The 16,974-nt window shown below is 44.9% G+C and overlaps 4 protein-coding genes across 4 annotated transcripts; 2 read left to right on the top strand and 2 right to left on the bottom strand.

Annotated features, from left to right (window-relative positions):
* Window positions 1–7,193: 7,193 nt before the first annotated feature.
* PHALS_01462 (dna repair) lies at window positions 7,194–10,507 on the top strand (the record flags this gene model as incomplete). Its single annotated transcript, XM_024715855.1, has 2 exons — window positions 7,194–8,382; window positions 8,448–10,507. The coding sequence occupies 2 exons, from the start codon at window positions 7,194–7,196 to the stop codon at window positions 10,505–10,507; spliced, it is 3,249 nt and encodes a 1,082-aa protein (XP_024581512.1).
* Window positions 10,508–10,557: 50 nt separating this feature from the next.
* PHALS_01463 (Domain of unknown function DUF4200) lies at window positions 10,558–11,745 on the bottom strand (the record flags this gene model as incomplete). The annotated part of the gene is made up of 1 exon (XM_024715856.1): window positions 10,558–11,745. The coding sequence occupies one exon, from the start codon at window positions 11,743–11,745 to the stop codon at window positions 10,558–10,560; it is 1,188 nt and encodes a 395-aa protein (XP_024581513.1).
* A 214-nt stretch (window positions 11,746–11,959) lies between these two features.
* On the top strand, window positions 11,960–15,714 carry PHALS_01464 (Ankyrin; the record flags this gene model as incomplete). The annotated part of the gene is made up of 8 exons (XM_024715858.1): window positions 11,960–13,555; window positions 13,631–13,717; window positions 13,781–14,598; window positions 14,660–14,807; window positions 14,860–14,878; window positions 14,944–15,062; window positions 15,120–15,215; window positions 15,283–15,714. 8 exons carry the CDS (start codon window positions 11,960–11,962, stop codon window positions 15,712–15,714), a joined length of 3,315 nt encoding a protein of 1,104 aa, XP_024581514.1.
* On the bottom strand, window positions 15,713–16,243 carry PHALS_14783 (uncharacterized protein). The gene has a single exon (XM_024715859.2). The coding sequence runs from the start codon at window positions 16,151–16,153 to the stop codon at window positions 15,911–15,913; it is 243 nt and encodes an 80-aa protein (XP_024581515.1). The 5' UTR covers window positions 16,154–16,243; the 3' UTR covers window positions 15,713–15,910.
* Window positions 16,244–16,974: the final 731 nt, after the last annotated feature.

Raw genomic sequence — 16,974 nt, forward strand, 5'->3', positions numbered from 1 at the left:
TTCAATCTAGTGCCGAGCATATTAAACGATATTTGCCAAAACTTTGCTGTTCAACGCAGATCTCTACACGATACAATGTATATCGGCGAGCCATGTTGGTAAAACATTTTGTAGAAGGACAGCTTGCGTAATCCTTGCCGGTGATAGTTTCACTGATTACAAATACGACAATGCCGGTATTACCGGGCGCGTAAACAGAAAACAGAGTTTATACTTGTGGACTGTCAACGCTCAGCGGTACCGACAGGCAGTTTTTGATGCTGCCGCATCATGTGGCGATGTTTTACTCTGTTTTACGTGTGCGCACATATGTTCTATCTCACTAATACATGCTCAACAAACTATACGTCGTTTTTCTCCCAAAGTGGTCACACACAGAGGTGTCAGACACCTCGTAAGGTATTCTGTACCTGGGGTTTTTATCATGAAGCACCACGATCCATGAATTGCCAAGTGAGTCAAACCTTTGTTACAGCATGCCTTCGGATAAAGATCAGTGAGGTAAATGTGCAAATTAACACTTCAAGAAAAAGGCTTTTGAGCTCCAAACGTCTTGCCGTCAAAAGCTTTTAGCTATGCGACACATTATTCGTTTAATCTGACAGTGTATGTGCTGCTTAATAAATGCGTTATATGACCATCATCAATTCATAGTCGGGGCGACGCAAAATTGCATCCGCCACCACGTTATGCCGACCTAACCGCGAAGATGTACTCAACAAAGAAGTGCAGCCATTTTATAATACTTCGTCAGCGATGTAATAAGATCGACGCTGTGCACCACGACTAGTGCTTTGTATAAATCAAAATAGCTTAAAGCTAGGCTAGTGTACCTGAACTTGACAACAACACTTTCATCGTCAGTGCCTCTTTGTCATGAGCTGGGTACTTCTTCACTATCGCATTAAGCTGGCGAGGATCAAGAGCGGTTACGAGTTCGCGTCTATTATAATCCTTTTGAAGTAAACACAACTAAAACCAAAGTTCGCATAGACACAGACAACATAGAATGGTCGATCTAGCTCTATAGAGCCAGAGTCTAGCCCTGCTTGAGGATATTATTCAGGCCTTGTCGACTGCCTGTTCTGCTGCACAATGTGACTAGGGACAGACAGTGCAATGTCGGCATGGTTCGCGATGTACTTATGCAAGTAAGTGGCCAGGCCAAACAGAGCTGACCTGAGTCCCTTTAAAACAAAAGCCTACAATATTCTTTGTTGTTTTGGAGTCTGTTCGCAAACTATGCTTTCCAATTAGGCACCTTGGATAGGGGTTTTTGTCAGCGCCAAAAACACATTTGCCTATATTGGCGAGTGTCTTCATTGAGCGCATACACTCGAACATAGTTCACAGGGTTTATTTATGGTACTCCACATCAGACTTTCTGTCATCTGCACGACTATAAAAAACTATAGATTTGTGCGTATCCATAATGTGGTCAGAATAGCTGTGTCACTATATGATGCGTCGCTCGTACGTTCGGTATATAAGCGACAACCCCCAGAATATCACGCCCGGGTTACCCACTACATCGGGAGGGGTCAGTGCATGTTATGAGCTATTTGTACTTCCAGTTAGCTAGATAAAGTAAATTGAACAAAGTGCAACAGACAGTGCTCCTCAACCGCACTTTACTCCTTGAATGCAGCATTGCGCTAGAAAAGAAGCTGCATTTGGCGTCTGATAAGTGTAGCGGGGTTACACATACCTTGGTATGTAAGGGTGGGTCACACAAGATGGTATGATCGTCCAAAGGTGTGGATTATACAAGTTCGTGTAATCACACAATGGTGTGGCTACAAGCCGCTACGGGGCAGCAATGGCAGTAGTTAAGCATAGTAAATAAGCTATACAATTTGAAAAGGAAAATGTAGAGATTTAGATATAGGCCGCTCTCCCGAGGAATATGAGTATTGGTTTTGGGTACTCTTGGAGGTAGCGGATTGCGATCCGCTACACTCGTACTAATTCTGGTATAGAACGAAGGTCGGTGATCCTAAGTAAGTTTCCTCTAAGCATAGAGCTACGGCAGCCCCGCTGCACTAAGTATGCACAATTCGCCACTTGCCGTTAGCATTTCTGGCACAGAAAGTAAGCTTCAAGTGGGGAGAAAGACTGGTTGGGTGAGTTATTATGTTTCACCAAACCCTTTTTGTGTATTCGCATGGAATCAAGCGTTTGCTATTTCTTTCGTAAGATTCTTTGAGGTGCTACGCAGTATTTTGTTCCGAGAGCCAAATTAGTATTATGGCGCACTACCCGGGTTTGGCCCTCTGTCATCACATCGTGCTACTTTTTTGGCAAGGCAAAAAGCCGTATGAGCTACTTCAAACCTCGCGCTCGGGCGAATCGCCTCAGTGACGGACTTATCCATGATGATTGGTGGGCTCAGCTTCTTCTGTGATACCAACCGTACCATTTCACTGACGTTCCCGCCTCGTAACTTTCAAAATTTCATTGAGTATAAACCTCTAGTTTAATTAAAGCTTCTCTTGAAACTCGAAGGGGGTATTTTAGGCCCTTGGGTCTACCCCGGTCACACAGCTTACGACTAAAAAAACATTCTCGCTACGCACCCGGGGAGATTCGCTACTTCGCACGATCGGCGCATCACAAGGTTGTTCAACCTCAGCACGCTATTGCGTGGTTACATAAAAACATTGTCCGAGCCTGATCCTTTTATTTGCGACTTATATTCGCGTATATAATATATATACATATATAACAACTCCACCAGCTGGTACAGACTATTCCACTAGAAATACACTTTAGAACCACGACACGCACCGATATTCATATCTGATTCACCAAAATATACTCGGAGACCGCGGCGAATTGCCATTTTGCCCTGCTTTTCCAGCTCTGCTCTAGGCACTTAGCATTATTTCTGCTGAATTCTCTGAACAGTCATATTGCAGCGGTGCTGCCGTAGCTCGTGCTAAGAGGAAGCATACTTAAGGTCGACGCCCTTACGAGTGTAGCGGATCGCAATCTGTTTACTCCAAGATAAACTACTACCTTAATCCAAGGCTGATTGACGATTACGTGTAAAATGTAAATTGTATAATTTACGGCAAAGCCGCCTATATATAAATCTATAGGTTTTCCATCTGTATAGAAAACCTATTTAAATGCATAACTACTGGCTGTTACAGCCACGTACTGACTTGTTGTTAAGTGTAGCCACACCATCTTGTGTTACCCACAACCTTCATACTAGGGCACGTGAAACCTTGTTACACATATATCCATAACTGAAACTATCGCAGCTTTATGCACGCGTCAAAACCACATCTTCTTCCTAGTGGAAGCAGTTTTATGACTCGCCAAAACTTGATGTGAGAGAAATGCGTGGCGCCAACCTTGTCGATCTCTCATCGATACATGTCCCATGGTGTCCAGGCCATGTCTACCTAAGATACGATCGTATCTCAAATCCAGTAAAAGACGAAACGCAAGTTGGCATTTTCGAAAACCTAAAAATTTACGCAAATGTTCTTCAAGACCTTTGACAAATTTAGGTATTGTCCCTTACACACGAATATCGTTACTGTGTTTGGCATGTGCAACGCCTCTGCGTACTGCTTACGGTTTCATATAGTCGTGCGTCGTTCGTGTTTGCACGACGCTTCTGATTCTTTTAAAATTTTTCAAGGCTTCAAACAAGCCTGATACCATTGATTTAGCAATCAACAACCCAAGGGTATGATCCATTACCTCCATTAACAATGATTGCTGTTTCGGGGCTAAACCCATTTTTTAGCGTGGTTTATTCCCTATGGGACACCCTGCGCCTTTTAAAATTTGACGTTTCCCCGTGAGAGGATTGTTGAACGATTCAGCATAAACCTCGACCCATATACCAATCAGTTCAAAGAGAAAGGTTTCCACGGCACAAATGCTTAGCGCTTTCGCAGATATAACATACCGCTAGTATTATGGTGCTGCTCGGTAGCAAAGAGGATCTAATCCTTCTCAAATGACTGAGAATAATCGCCTCTTGCGCACCCGCAGCGCTTCCGCCTCAGATTCCCGAAGAATTCATCGCGGAATCGAATATGCACTCTGTATATAATGGGTACTGTAGAAGACTCTAACAGCTATAACGTGGTGGTGAATCTGGTGGTCATTCTATTGCATAACTGCCTATCTTTAAAAGCACAAGAGCGACTGTGAAGCCAATCCATGACCATATCAGCATCCTTAACCCAGATAGAAGAAAAAAAAATCATCCCTACTCTCGAAAGGCTAAAATGTAAGCACTAGTGGTCTTGCGATGGGAGCCGAATGCACTACCCTCGAAGACTGGTTGAGGCATTGCCAAAGATATCTCGCCCTGCTGATGAAAGAATCCATGCGTTCCATTATCGCTTTTAGCCTTTAGACCACCAAGCGTTTTATTGTCTCGCAACCGAGTGAGTGCATAATAGAATTATGCGTGTCTAGTACATATAGTCGAATAATTTATGTTTGGTTGTCGCTGATAATAAGCCTTTTTAAATACTTGTTGTCGGATTGACTACTTGAGCTACCAGGCACAACGGGGCGCCATGCGCCTTGTGCAGAGAAAGTTTTTACTCTAACAGTCCGTCTTTACATCGCACAGAAGAAAATGATTTCCTCCATTGAGGGGCGAAGCCGAGAGCCAATAAAGTTACCTAGTACCTTGCACTGCTTTTACAGTAGTGACATATATTTGGGATATATTATTTACATTAACTCAAAAGCATACATTTTACTATGTCCGATATTAAATCTATCTATATTGCCTGACGTAATGCAAACATACCACACATTCCACGTACCTCTACTTTACAGAGATCCATCGCTTCATTAGCAATAAACATTAAGTACCTCTAAATGTTTACGATTAAACAAAAGTGTGGCAATGTAGGATAGTGTAAGTTGTATCGCAGTGACCGTTTTCATAGAGGGCTTCCGCACTAGCGTGGCATTGAATGCCAAATTTAACGACTTGGCTGAAATGCACACCCACAGAGCTCGCGGAGGGCCTGAATCAATGGACCACAGCTGTGCTGAGAAGGAGGGGAAGAGCTCCGAGCTGCTGGGCAGCGTGTAAGCTACCGACGGTGTTTTGTTTACGGAGACACCCGTCACCGTCGGACGGGTTGTTTCTTGCGCAAGGTGCGTAGAGGCTCGTCAAACCGACGTCTCGCTCTTTAACCACTCTTGGTTGACGGGGAACCGAGACCACCCAGTAGGCGCGGGACGCTCCACTGGGGGAGTACTGAGTTCTGCTGAGCCTCAAAGCGATAGAGGGCAGCAGGGCCCAGCCTCGAAGAGCTCCGTGCTCTTGAACACGAAGCGTGTGTGCAAGCCAGGCTTGCTGATCGTTGAAGCGCCCGTGAAGGGCTTTGGGAAGTCGTGAAAAATCATGACCGATTTTGGTGCTCTGGGCAATTATGCTTGCCGCTCTACGATCGAAGAAAGTTAGCTGTATGCTGAGGTGCTGGAAGCGCGGTCAAGTGACACCGTTACTGTTCGCTTAGCGACGGGGACTTGTGTCACTGTGAGGAGAGTTCCTGTGGACCTCGGCGTCAAATTCCTTGACTTCGATAGCGTGGAACGCTGTCCAGCCTTAGACTTGGATGCAAGATATTACCTTATCCTCGGTGTGGTATGGTTGGAACACCATGAGCCATAGATTAATTAAGGATCGAAGACCTTGGGCGTTACGCGCACGTCTCCTGATGGAGCTTAGGTGAGTCATGAATTCACCTCTGCTAGGAAGCAGAAGCGCTATTGGCGCAGACACTGGACCAAAACAGTCAATGTGCTAGATATCGGAGTATCTGAGCTGTCAAACACCAAAGGTATTTTGGACAAGAGTCCCGAGCATGGTGCGCGGACTGAACGTGGAGTGGCACATAGCCCACAGAGCACTGCTTAAGTATCCAAGCAGCTGCTGGCCAATAGTGGCGAGGTAGGCCAAGGGCCAAGGGCCGATGCATCGAGGGTGAGGCCCCAGTGATGCACGTGGAGTGGCACGTAATTTACTAAGAACCGCTCATGTTTTGAAGCAGTTGCTGCATACTTAGAGTGGCATGGTTGGACGAGGCCCAAGGCATCCTGGGCAAGGCCCTTCGGATGCGCGTGGAGTGGCACGTTATCCACTGGTCGAAGACTGCGGAAATAGCAGCTATCGTCGGATGTTGTTAATAACATCAATGCTACGATGGAGCAGGGAGTGAGACACTGGACGACGCCGAGTGCATGTTCACACTGGTCTCAATGAGACGTAAAACCTCTATGGGTAGGAGGCGGCAATGCCGTATGTTATCTGCAAGACGCAGGGCGTCGACCCTGACCCAGGGTGTGTCTACCGTAGACGATAGCACACAGCTATACACCCTAGTCAGCGGTATGACGGGAAGGATGAAGGCGACGTCATCCTGGAGGCTATTCTTGCATTGGATGCTCTTCTTGAGCTGGACGAGATGTCCTTTTGAAAGTATGGAAGTGCCTTGAAGGCAGGCAAATTAGTCGAATTGGTCATTGTGGACTGGCCGGTTCCATAGCATTTGCGGTATACTCGCGCAAGTGGCTTGGCCTCGCCAACTACTTGCACAAGTATACCGCAAATTATGCAGATGTGGCACGGCGATTGTCTAATCTCCTTGAAAAAATAAGGAATGGTTTTGGACCACTGGAATACATATATAAAATTTGCGGTTGTAAAAATGGGCGATGAATCTCGTGTGTGATTAAATAAAACTCTACCTAGACACAACGGTTGCCTTCTACGCTCTGTCATCTACTTGGTTGACGCCATACTTCTTGAGCGTTGTGCGATATAAAGCAATTCATGCAAAGAAGTAAGGAAGTTTTAAATTGGTTCTTGAATCTCTCGATGATCCTGGCGAAAGCTGCATGTCTGAAGAAGTGCTTGCGAAGAGGCAAATGGTATCAACGACTAACACAACAATTGAGAAGGTCAATTGTCCGATGACTCTATAGAAGTCCGTCCAGTAAATTTCAGTGGAATCTATTGCTACTAACGTCAAATATGAGTTTAGTGTAATTGAGTTGAACAGTCTATACAAAAACAACCGTGAAATGATTATTCATAACACGGAGCTATTCCACATTGGAAATCAGCTTTGGTAGTGAAAATTAATGTCGTACTTAAGTATTTCAAATAAGCATATAGCATTAATTAAAATCCTTTGATCATGGGTGTACAGAACCTCTGGGTGTTGCTGGCACCAGTAGGGCGACAGATTGAAATCGAGTCTCTTGCAGGCCAGGTTCTGGCTGTAGATGCTAGTATTTGGCTCACCCAGTTTGTAAAGGCAATGCGGGATGACGACGGTAACATGATTCGCAATGCTCACCTTATGGGTACATTGCATCGCGTAGCAAAGCTGCTCTACTATGGGATCCGCCCTGTCTTCGTATTCGACGGTCAGACACCAGAAATCAAGAAAAGAACGACTGCTAGACGCAAAAAGAGACAGGAGCAACAGAGCGCCAACTTACGCCACACTGCACAGCGCATTTTACTCAACAGACTCAAACAAGTTAGACAGGCAGTGAATCAAAACGGAGGAGCACCAGCTTCTGCAGTTGCATCCGGTTTCACACTGCCAGAACCCTCGACCTCAGTAAAAGAGGAGGAGAAAATTAAAATGGAGGTTGAAAGCGAAGTTGGCCAACTAGAAGAAGAATCCATTGACGAAACTGAAGCAAAGAAAACGAAGGAGACAAGGATAAAGACGATCAGAGATACAGTAGAGGAGGAAGAGGAACAGCTTACAGTGGATGACATCGCTCTGGATTCATCGAAGCTGTCGAAGATCGATTTTCACGCGGTGTTTTCGCTGCCACCTCACTTACAGAAAGACATGATTCATAAGATCCAGCGTGATCGTCGACAGGATGTGAGAAACCAATTTATTCCGCTGGCTGGTAACCCTGAAAAGTACTCGCACACCCAAATTACAGCATTTCTACAAACAAGCGCATTAAATCGACAAATTGAAGCAGCTAAAAAACAAAAGCGTGAAGAGGAGTTGAACCATCAGGGTGGAGTTGGCCTTGGGCATCGCATCAACTCGAATGGTAATCGATTTTACATCTACGAAAAAGACACAGAGCAAAATGAGAAAGAGGAAAAAAAATGCAATGACGTGATGGTGGAGGCAGAACGTTCCACTTCTTTTGAGGATGCTCATTCTAACAAAAAGCGAGGCGGTGTCTTTGACTTAGTAGACAAGCGACCGTTGTCTAAGCTTCCTACACGGGAAGCTGGGTTTTCTTCAGCGACAGATGCCACTGCGGCATGGCTCACACGGCATCATATTCGTGCCAAACAGGAACCCACACTTGCTATTGAAAAGTTGAGGCAAGCGCGACTCAAAGGTGACGTGATACTTTATTTGATGAGCCCATTCACACCTCTGACATCGAGTTGTTCTCCTAGGTAGACGTTAATATTTCAACCAAGTTTGGATTTCTTACTGATTTGAAAGAAATGGCACAATTGCAGAAGTTTGCAACTTCTGAGCCTGAAGATTCTCCTATCGTTATTGATGATGACAAGTTTGATAATTCTAATTGGGAAAAGGTGGCGGCACCACTTACAGAGCCCCACTTATTGAGTTCCTTAAATGTCGAGCAAAAGATGCCTGAGCAGATGTTTGATACTATGGCAACGACGAACGATAATTGTACAAAGGGCTTACTAAATGCTAATGAAGAAAATTCGAATAGTGATGAAGAGATTGAGTGGGAAGATGTACAAAAGGTGCCAGAAAATTCTGCAATTAAAGATACGTCGTGTCTTAAACAAGCTTTCACCGAGGAAAAATTAGATTCGTCGAGCTCCTCTACGAGCGCACACGAGAAGCAAATACAAAAGTTAGAAGAAATAGGTAACGATGATTCTTTTTTTACGTTGAAAAGCGAAATGGAAGACGCAAAGGCCCATAAAGACCTCGATTTACTGAAAACAGACGCTTTGCAATCTGCCATGGTGACTGCTTCTAATTTGACTCAATGGGCTGCAGGAGCGGTTCGTCGAGCACTACAAGCTCACTCTTTACAACACATAGGACTATCTACCAATGCAAGTCGAGACAATTCCGCAGCTGATCGACAAAATGTTCAGTTTTCTCTCACAACGGGATCGGCAAAGTCTTCACCCAAAAATATGGACAAGGATTATCTGTCTAAATCAAATACTTTCGACAGTAGTAAGAGTCTTGAAGCGGATATGATTGAAGACATAAATGCTGACTTGCGTAATGACGATGTATCACTGCCTAAAGCGGAGGACAATTATGAACAGCTGCAAGCTGAATTAGCAGTTTCGACTGGTGATGAGGGAAAAACACAGGAAGCTGAAAGCTCTTGTGTTCGCTATCTTCAGTATTCGCAATCAAATCAGTCCTCTCAACTATACGCTGCTGAGGAACCCGAAATGGATGCTGTAGCACTGCAAACAGAGCATTTGGAGCTAAAGAAACTTCGGAATCGACAGCAGCGTGACATGGAAGGCATCACGGATGATATGGTTGCTGAAGTGATGGCGTTGTTGCGTTTGTTTGGTGTTCCTTTTCTTGTAAGTCCGATGGAAGCTGAAGCGCAATGTGCAGCTCTTGAGCAACTCGGCCTTGTTGATGGCGTGATTACTGATGACAGTGATATTTTTCCTTTTGGGGGTAAGCGAGTTTATAAGAACATATTTCATCATCAGAAATTTGTCGAAGCCTTTTCCGCTTTTGACATTGAGCAAGAGCTGGGATTCTCTCGAGAGCAAATTATCGCCATAGCAATGCTACTTGGCAGCGATTACACGGACGGCGTCCGCGGTATTGGCATTGTGAATGCTTCTGAGATTGCAGCAGCATACCCGGGAATTGCAGGCCTTCGAGACTTCAAAGAATGGGTCCAAAACTATAATGTTGCTGAAGAGGCCCAACGTGTCGTCTCGGGTTGCTCGAAACCGAAAAAAAAAAAATTGACGAAGGAAAAAAATGAGCTGGAACACGACAGCGACGATAATGATGTAGAATTAGCGCGCGTACGATTTCAGCAAGCTCATGCGACTGCGCGACGAAAATGGGAATTAGGTGACGAATTTCCAAGTAATCAGGTTTTACAGGCGTATATGGCTCCGCAAGTTGATCGTTCTGAGGCGCGTTTTTCATGGACTGCTCCAGATGTGGCTGCATTACGCTCCTTTTGTGCCAATGCTTTTGGATGGGATAAGCAGAAAAGTGATGGAGTGTTAAAGCCTCTTGAGGAAAAGGCACGAGCAGCAGCTGCCGATGGGGGTCGCCACATTCAAACGCGTTTAGATCGTTTCTTCACGAGCTATAAAGATCAAGTACACTACGCACAAATCAAGAGCAAGCGCTTGCGCTCTGCTGTTCATCAGGGCACTGGCAGCAAGAAGGACAAAAGTAAAAAACAGAAAGTGAAAAAGCATGTAATAAGAAGTGGTTATTGTAGCAAAAGACAGCGAAAGCAAAAGCATTATTAAATGAAAATGGCTATTGAATCTTGCGTATCCGTGTAGCTTTGGTGTTTTCATCAATTAGTAGTTACAGAACCTCTACGGCGTGCGGCACCGGGATGAGTTCCGTCGCCACTTCCGGGGGTGAAATTGACCAAGGCTCCTGAACCTAGGGACGCAGCGACTGCTGCCTTCCTTTGAGCTCGTTGTGCGTCGATACGGCCCTGTACAATCGCCGTAAAATCCAGAATGTAGGCGGCGACGATATCCAGGTCGACTATAGCGCGCTTACCATGACTAACCACATCAGCCTCGAAGGTGTCGATACCAGTCTTATCAATTGAGCTGTTTGCAAATGTGGGTGACATGGAAGCAATTACGGTATTCGCATTGGGGCCGTCGTTGCCAGAGTCGTTATTATGAAAATTACCTTCGACGTGTTTAAGAATTTGTCCGTGAGGTCCGCCGGCACATCGCTGCAGCAAATTGCTAATTGCCATAATAATTTGTCCGAGCGCTAATGTCTTTTGTGTTGTCGCTCGAATTGTTGCATCCGTCTCGTGTTGTAGACGTACACCATGTACTTCCTCGCGTTCTAGATCACGTTGGAGTGTGGCGATTCGATTGTTAAATGCCAGAAGATCGTTAGCACACTCTTTTTGAAAAGCAGAGAACTCAAGTCGCTTCGATTCACTTTCCTCTTCATGCGTAATTTGGTTTCGGGTTAAGTCACGGTTTGTCTCACACAAAGTATGGTAGCGATTTACAAGATCGCTCACCTCGGGATAATCCTCAGAAACAGCTTCTTGAACAGATTCTAAGTAACGAGTATACTTGAGATGGAGTCGAACCTGCGACTTTAAGTTGTCAGTCTCTTGCTGCAAAGCTGTGAGCTGGGCTTGTAATTTTGTCACCTCCTGCTCCTTGCTCACACGGAGCCTGATCTCGTCACTAGCCCGCTTGACTGCGCGACTGCGCTTTGACTCATTCTCCTGTAAAAACTTGTTGAACTTGATGAGCGATTCCTGCAGCTCCAGATCTTTATTGCGCAATGCATCTTCTCGTCGATGAAAAGCGTCTTCACGACGAGCAAACTCTTCCTTTTGAGCGTCTAGGGCTTCCTGTACTTCAAACATTTGTCGACGCTTTTCCAGCATTCGTGTTGCTGGAGAAACGCGATCAAGTGTCAGAATTTGTGGCATATTGGACCGATTTGTTATCATGGGATTGCCAGCATTTGTGAACGCGGTACTACGAGCTCTCATCGTCTTTCACGTTGGGAATAGACTTTTGACGAGTTGCGTACTATTTTCGAAGCCTATCGTTAGAAATTGTAGGCGACTATTGATACAGAGGCCGTCATGAATATTACAATATTTGTGGTTTAACCAATCCTGAAGGGGTGCTACGATCTCGAGGCGAAGTACGAAAAGGTGCATCAAAAGTTGCAATATCTATCTACCCACGATCGTACTTGCAATGGCTGACAATGAAGCAAGTAACGTTTCTCTTCGGGTAGAAAACACAGAAGTTGGCGACTTGACCAGTCCCAGACGCATTGAAGCGCGAGATCCAGGCCCGATAGATCAGGTCGCGAAATGCGATCAAATTAGCACAGGCAGTGAACATTCGGATCAATCAAGGGAGCGATCAATTCTATCGACAGCCTTAACGTCTTTGGAGGCGGAGAACAAGTCCGCAATTGATGGTTTGAAGTCTACATTGGCGGAGCACGTAATGGAGAAGGACGACGGTGAAGAGACAGAAGACGATATTGCTTTGTTGGAATATTTGTCCGGTGCAGAAAGTGACTACTTTGAAGTGGAACGAGCAGGTCGCAAAGGTGAAGATGTGGATGTTCGGACATCGATTATGGCACTGTCCCCCAGATCGAACAATGAGAGCTTGGGTATGTCGGATAGTCGTGAAGATCTATACATGCTTAAAGGATCGACAAGGTACATGAACCGCTACACGACAGAAACGCACAAAAAAATGCCTCTTTCGCAAGAGACTTCGCGTCAAGTGTCACCTCGTTTGGCGGTGGTTCAGCTTGGATCTGGATCGGGAGTAGCTGAAGAAGAGGCACAGAGAACAGATGGAACAGAATTGAACGATTTGTCGCGCCAATTAATTAGATCTAGTCGACATTTAGGAGAGAGAGAGAGTGAGTGGATTGCGTGTAACACTGAGGATGGACTCACTTATTACTACAATCAGCACACGCAGGAATCACAGTGGACGAAACCGACACCTCCAGGTGCTCAAACTTACTTAAATGAAGAACTATTTGCTACTGTATCAAAAAATGAGCTATCAGATGCAGACTTAGGGCGGCTTGACGTGTTGTTACAATCGGCTGTGGAACTTGACGCCGTGAATGCTGAAGGCCTTACTCTATTGCATGCTGCTTGCAAAGTTGAAAACGAACAAGCCGTAACGCTGTTGATTTACCACGGAGCGAACTTGAATGCGCGAGCTCTTTGCGATGGCGCTACTCCACTAATTTTTGCTTGTATAGCCGAAAGTACGAATATTGTCAAGCTTCTTCTCGAGGCAAATGCGTCACTCTCAGCTTGTTTAGACGACGGGAATACGGTGGTTCACATAGCCGTTGCCACAGGAAATGAAGAGTTGGTATCGTGTGTGCTGCGCGGCTGTGATGATACATTGATGTGCCAGAACAACAATAACGGTGAGACAGCTCTGCATATTGCAGCAAAGCTTGGTTACACAAAAATTGCCCAATGTTTGTTGGCTCGCGGTGCAAGTGTAAAACGCGAAGACTCTCAAGGTCGGACGCCTTTAATTTTAGGCATCTTGGAAAATCACGTAGACTGTGTCCAACTACTTCAGAGTGTTGAAGGCGCTATAATTGCAAGCAAACCAGGAGCAACATCATATCACGGCTCGATCGATCGCAGCGAGGAAGACACTCAGCGTGATGCATTGAGTATTTTTCGCTCGTACCTCCTCCAGATTTCTCCTCAGCCGTCAACTTCAGAGTGTCAAACTATAAATCAGCTTTTTAACGAAGTACGGAATCAAATTGAGACTTTAAATGCAAGTCTAAAGGTAAGTTAAAATCGCTTGTGGAGTTTCTGTTCTTACCGACCCCATTTAAGTTTCAAATTCATCTTGGTACACAAGTTATCCGATGGTAGAGAAAAACAGGCCCTGAGACAAGTAAAAGCAATGTCATTGGCACTAACAGCGAGAGCTGATGAGCTGACAAAGGTTCAAATTCCAGTCGTGAAAAATTGGCACTAAGATTTAAATGTCAACTTTATGCATGTTTAGGAAAAATTGCTTCATTCTGCCACTCAGACTCGGGTTGTGGCCCTTTCAGCGCGATGCGACCTTCTGGAATCAATTGCTCGCAACGCACAAGAGAAGCTTGGAAGAGAGCGCTTGGAACATATTCATATTGAAGAATGCATGCAAGAGAAGCTGCACTTCAGCTTGCAGGAGAATGCTAAGGTGATTGAGTCGTGTCGACAACTTCAAGCAACCTGGACCGAACGGCAGCAACAGGTTGAGTTGCAGCAAAGTCGTCGTGAAAGCCAAGACTATTATACGTTTTCCAGCAACCAAGCCCATCTAATTAGCGAAGAAGAACGTATTCAAGACTCTTTACAAACCGAGTCCTTCACGGGCATCACATCCGAACAAGAACATAATGGACAGCTTTTCAGTGATTATCATCACCAATATCAAAAGATGCACCATAACGAAAATCACCATTCTCGAAGGCCGTACCGTAATGACGATAGTAATGATAATTCGGATGCATCATTGGGGCCACTAGACGTAACTGAAACTGGAAAAATCGAACGCAGCGTAGCTCCATCTGTTTCTCCAACTCGAGTTGATGCTGTTTGGAATCGTTTTTTTGAAAATATAGGCTATCCCAGTGAAACGCGCGGTTCAACAAATTCTGATTCATTTCGAACGCCATCACCTGAGGGCAATCAGAAGAACACTTCACTTCCATCAAACTCACTTGTATTCGATGCTGTACGAAAGAGTGATTTAAAAAAGTTGCAACAAGTTTTGATGCGAGGGGTCTCTCCAAACCAACGAGACGTTGGTGAAAAGGGCACACCGCTTCATTTAGCGTACGTGCTTTTGTTACAGTAATGTGTGCTAATGAAGAGCTCATATTTTCGCTGATTGCAGATGCGAATTGGGTGATGTTGACTCGATTATGTTACTCAGTGAGTTCGCTGCAGATCTAGAAGCCCGAGACGAGGCAGGAAATTCGCCACTCCTCGCCGCGTGCTTTCAAGGAAATTTTGAGTGTGTCAAGTTTCTTCTCGAAAGTGCTGTCAATTTCAATGCTTTGAACGAAAATGGCGATTCCGCTCTTCATCTCGCAGCATGGGAAGGCAGTATCTCGTGCGTCATGATCCTGCTTGAATATGGGGCCGATCCAATGGCAACTAATCGATTCGGATTGACAGCTCTTGGAAACATGAAAACCCGATCTCCGATGCGTCACAAGTTTGATGATTTGCCAGAAGGACACCCAATTCGCAGGACACTTGTGGTACTAGAAGAGGCGGGACATCACGAATTACACGTAAGCTAATCAATGTGTCACATCCTTCAGCGTCGGCTGAGACATACTCTGTACCAGGTGATTGAAGGTCAATCGGCAAATTTAGACGATGCCACCGGACCCACACAGTCCACGCACGAAACTGGTGAAACATCTGTGAGGACGTCATGGACGGTAGGTGGCTGTGCTACCATTTCGTTTTAATCAATCTTTTCTAATATATTCATCACCTTAATGATAGCAATGGCTTCTAGGGTTTCGAAGCACTCAATCAACTACATCACACCCCTCCAAAGAGGAGAAAGAACAGCAGAAGAGCGAAGCTGGAGATACCAACACGTCCACCACATACACCGATCACGAAGTTGACAGTGAAGATGCGGACGATATTTCGACTTACGAAGATTCCCATTCAGGCACAACACGATACGAGTTACTAGTTCCGCCGCCGGATGTCGAAGAAGCTCTCCGACGAGCGAAGGCTACGGCTACAAAGTTTGATGTACGAGAGCAAATGGTTTTAGCTGCACCAACAAATTCATTTACACGGCAAGAGTTGTCCGAGCACATGATTCCAACATCAAGGTTTCAAAACTATTTAAAGCATCACCCTTCGTCAACACTCACCAGGGTCCGAGCTCGATACGTTGACACATTTAACTCGTCCAATTGAACTTTTAAATCTTACTCTCGTCTTTCATCTTGGTGGGAAATTGAGTCAGAAGAAGACTTACTTTGCTGCCTCTTGGACCAATCTTTTTCAGAATTAAACATACTATCAAGAGTGACACGATCATTTAGGTAGTGCTTAAGACATAGAAAATCAGAGGCGATGAAGGCTATCAAAAATTTCATGCAAATCTAGTACTTCATAAAACATTTACACATGAAATTGATTGAGCATGATTGGCATCCATCTTATAATACTGCACGTTGCGATCTACATACAAAACCATACTTGCACAGAATAGTGTCTCAAGGCTAGAAGGCATAAAGTACTTCAAACTCGGAAATTTAATTCCCGCCGACTTGAAAGCCACAAATTCAAAGTTATCGTACCCAACGCCGACTTCAGTTTGATTCCACGACCAAGATACCACAGTCTCGTCCATTTTGTTGTCCACTTTAAGATCTCTGAAGTGTTGTTGGTATCACTTCGTTTGAACCAATGTTCCCAAATATTGCCTAGGACCTATTCATTTGGGCTCACACCCCGCGACGGAGTTGCCGTGTACCTTGCGAAGAGGAAGCTTTGACTTAAAGATTACACGATACATACGCACAGACCAGAAGCGGACTAAGACTGTTTATTTGCTTTGCTATTTTCAGAAGTACACATTACAGTTTATGCTTATTAGACTGATGTTATATGTTTACATTTGTTTGCAGCTCCAGTTTGAGATGATCCCGAACTCTCAATACGGGATGTAATGAATAAAGTTAAAGTGCCAATCAGCATCAGCCTTAATTTGCGCACGGGGTGATGAAAGCATATCACCTCACTCGTCTGGGAGCTTACAAGCCAGCTTCAGCAAAACGAGCATTTACTAACGACGCTGTCTCATGTCGGGCTTTACAAGGTACAAAGCCTGACGTGGACACCAAGGTGACAACTTATCCTCTGAAGCTTCTGCTGTTTTGCAGCGGGGTTGCCGTAGCTTTGCGCTTAGAGGAAGCGTAACTTAGGTCACCGACCTTCCGTTCTATACTTATAACAAGTACGAGTTTAGCGGATCGCAATCCACTTACTCCAAGAGAAATTACAACCTTGACCCAAGGGTAATTGACTCTTCCGTTTAACTTCAAAATCTATATTTTTTATTTTTATCTGCGGCAAAGCCGCCTAATTTTAAATGCATAGATCTTCCTAAATACGTATAGTAAAATCTAAATACATGTATAACTACTGGCTATCCAGCCCCGTACCGTATTC

Source organism: Plasmopara halstedii (genome assembly GCF_900000015.1).
Source record: "Plasmopara halstedii genome assembly, contig: Scaffold_1561, whole genome shotgun sequence".
Taxonomy (NCBI): Eukaryota; Oomycota; class Peronosporomycetes; order Peronosporales; family Peronosporaceae; genus Plasmopara; species Plasmopara halstedii.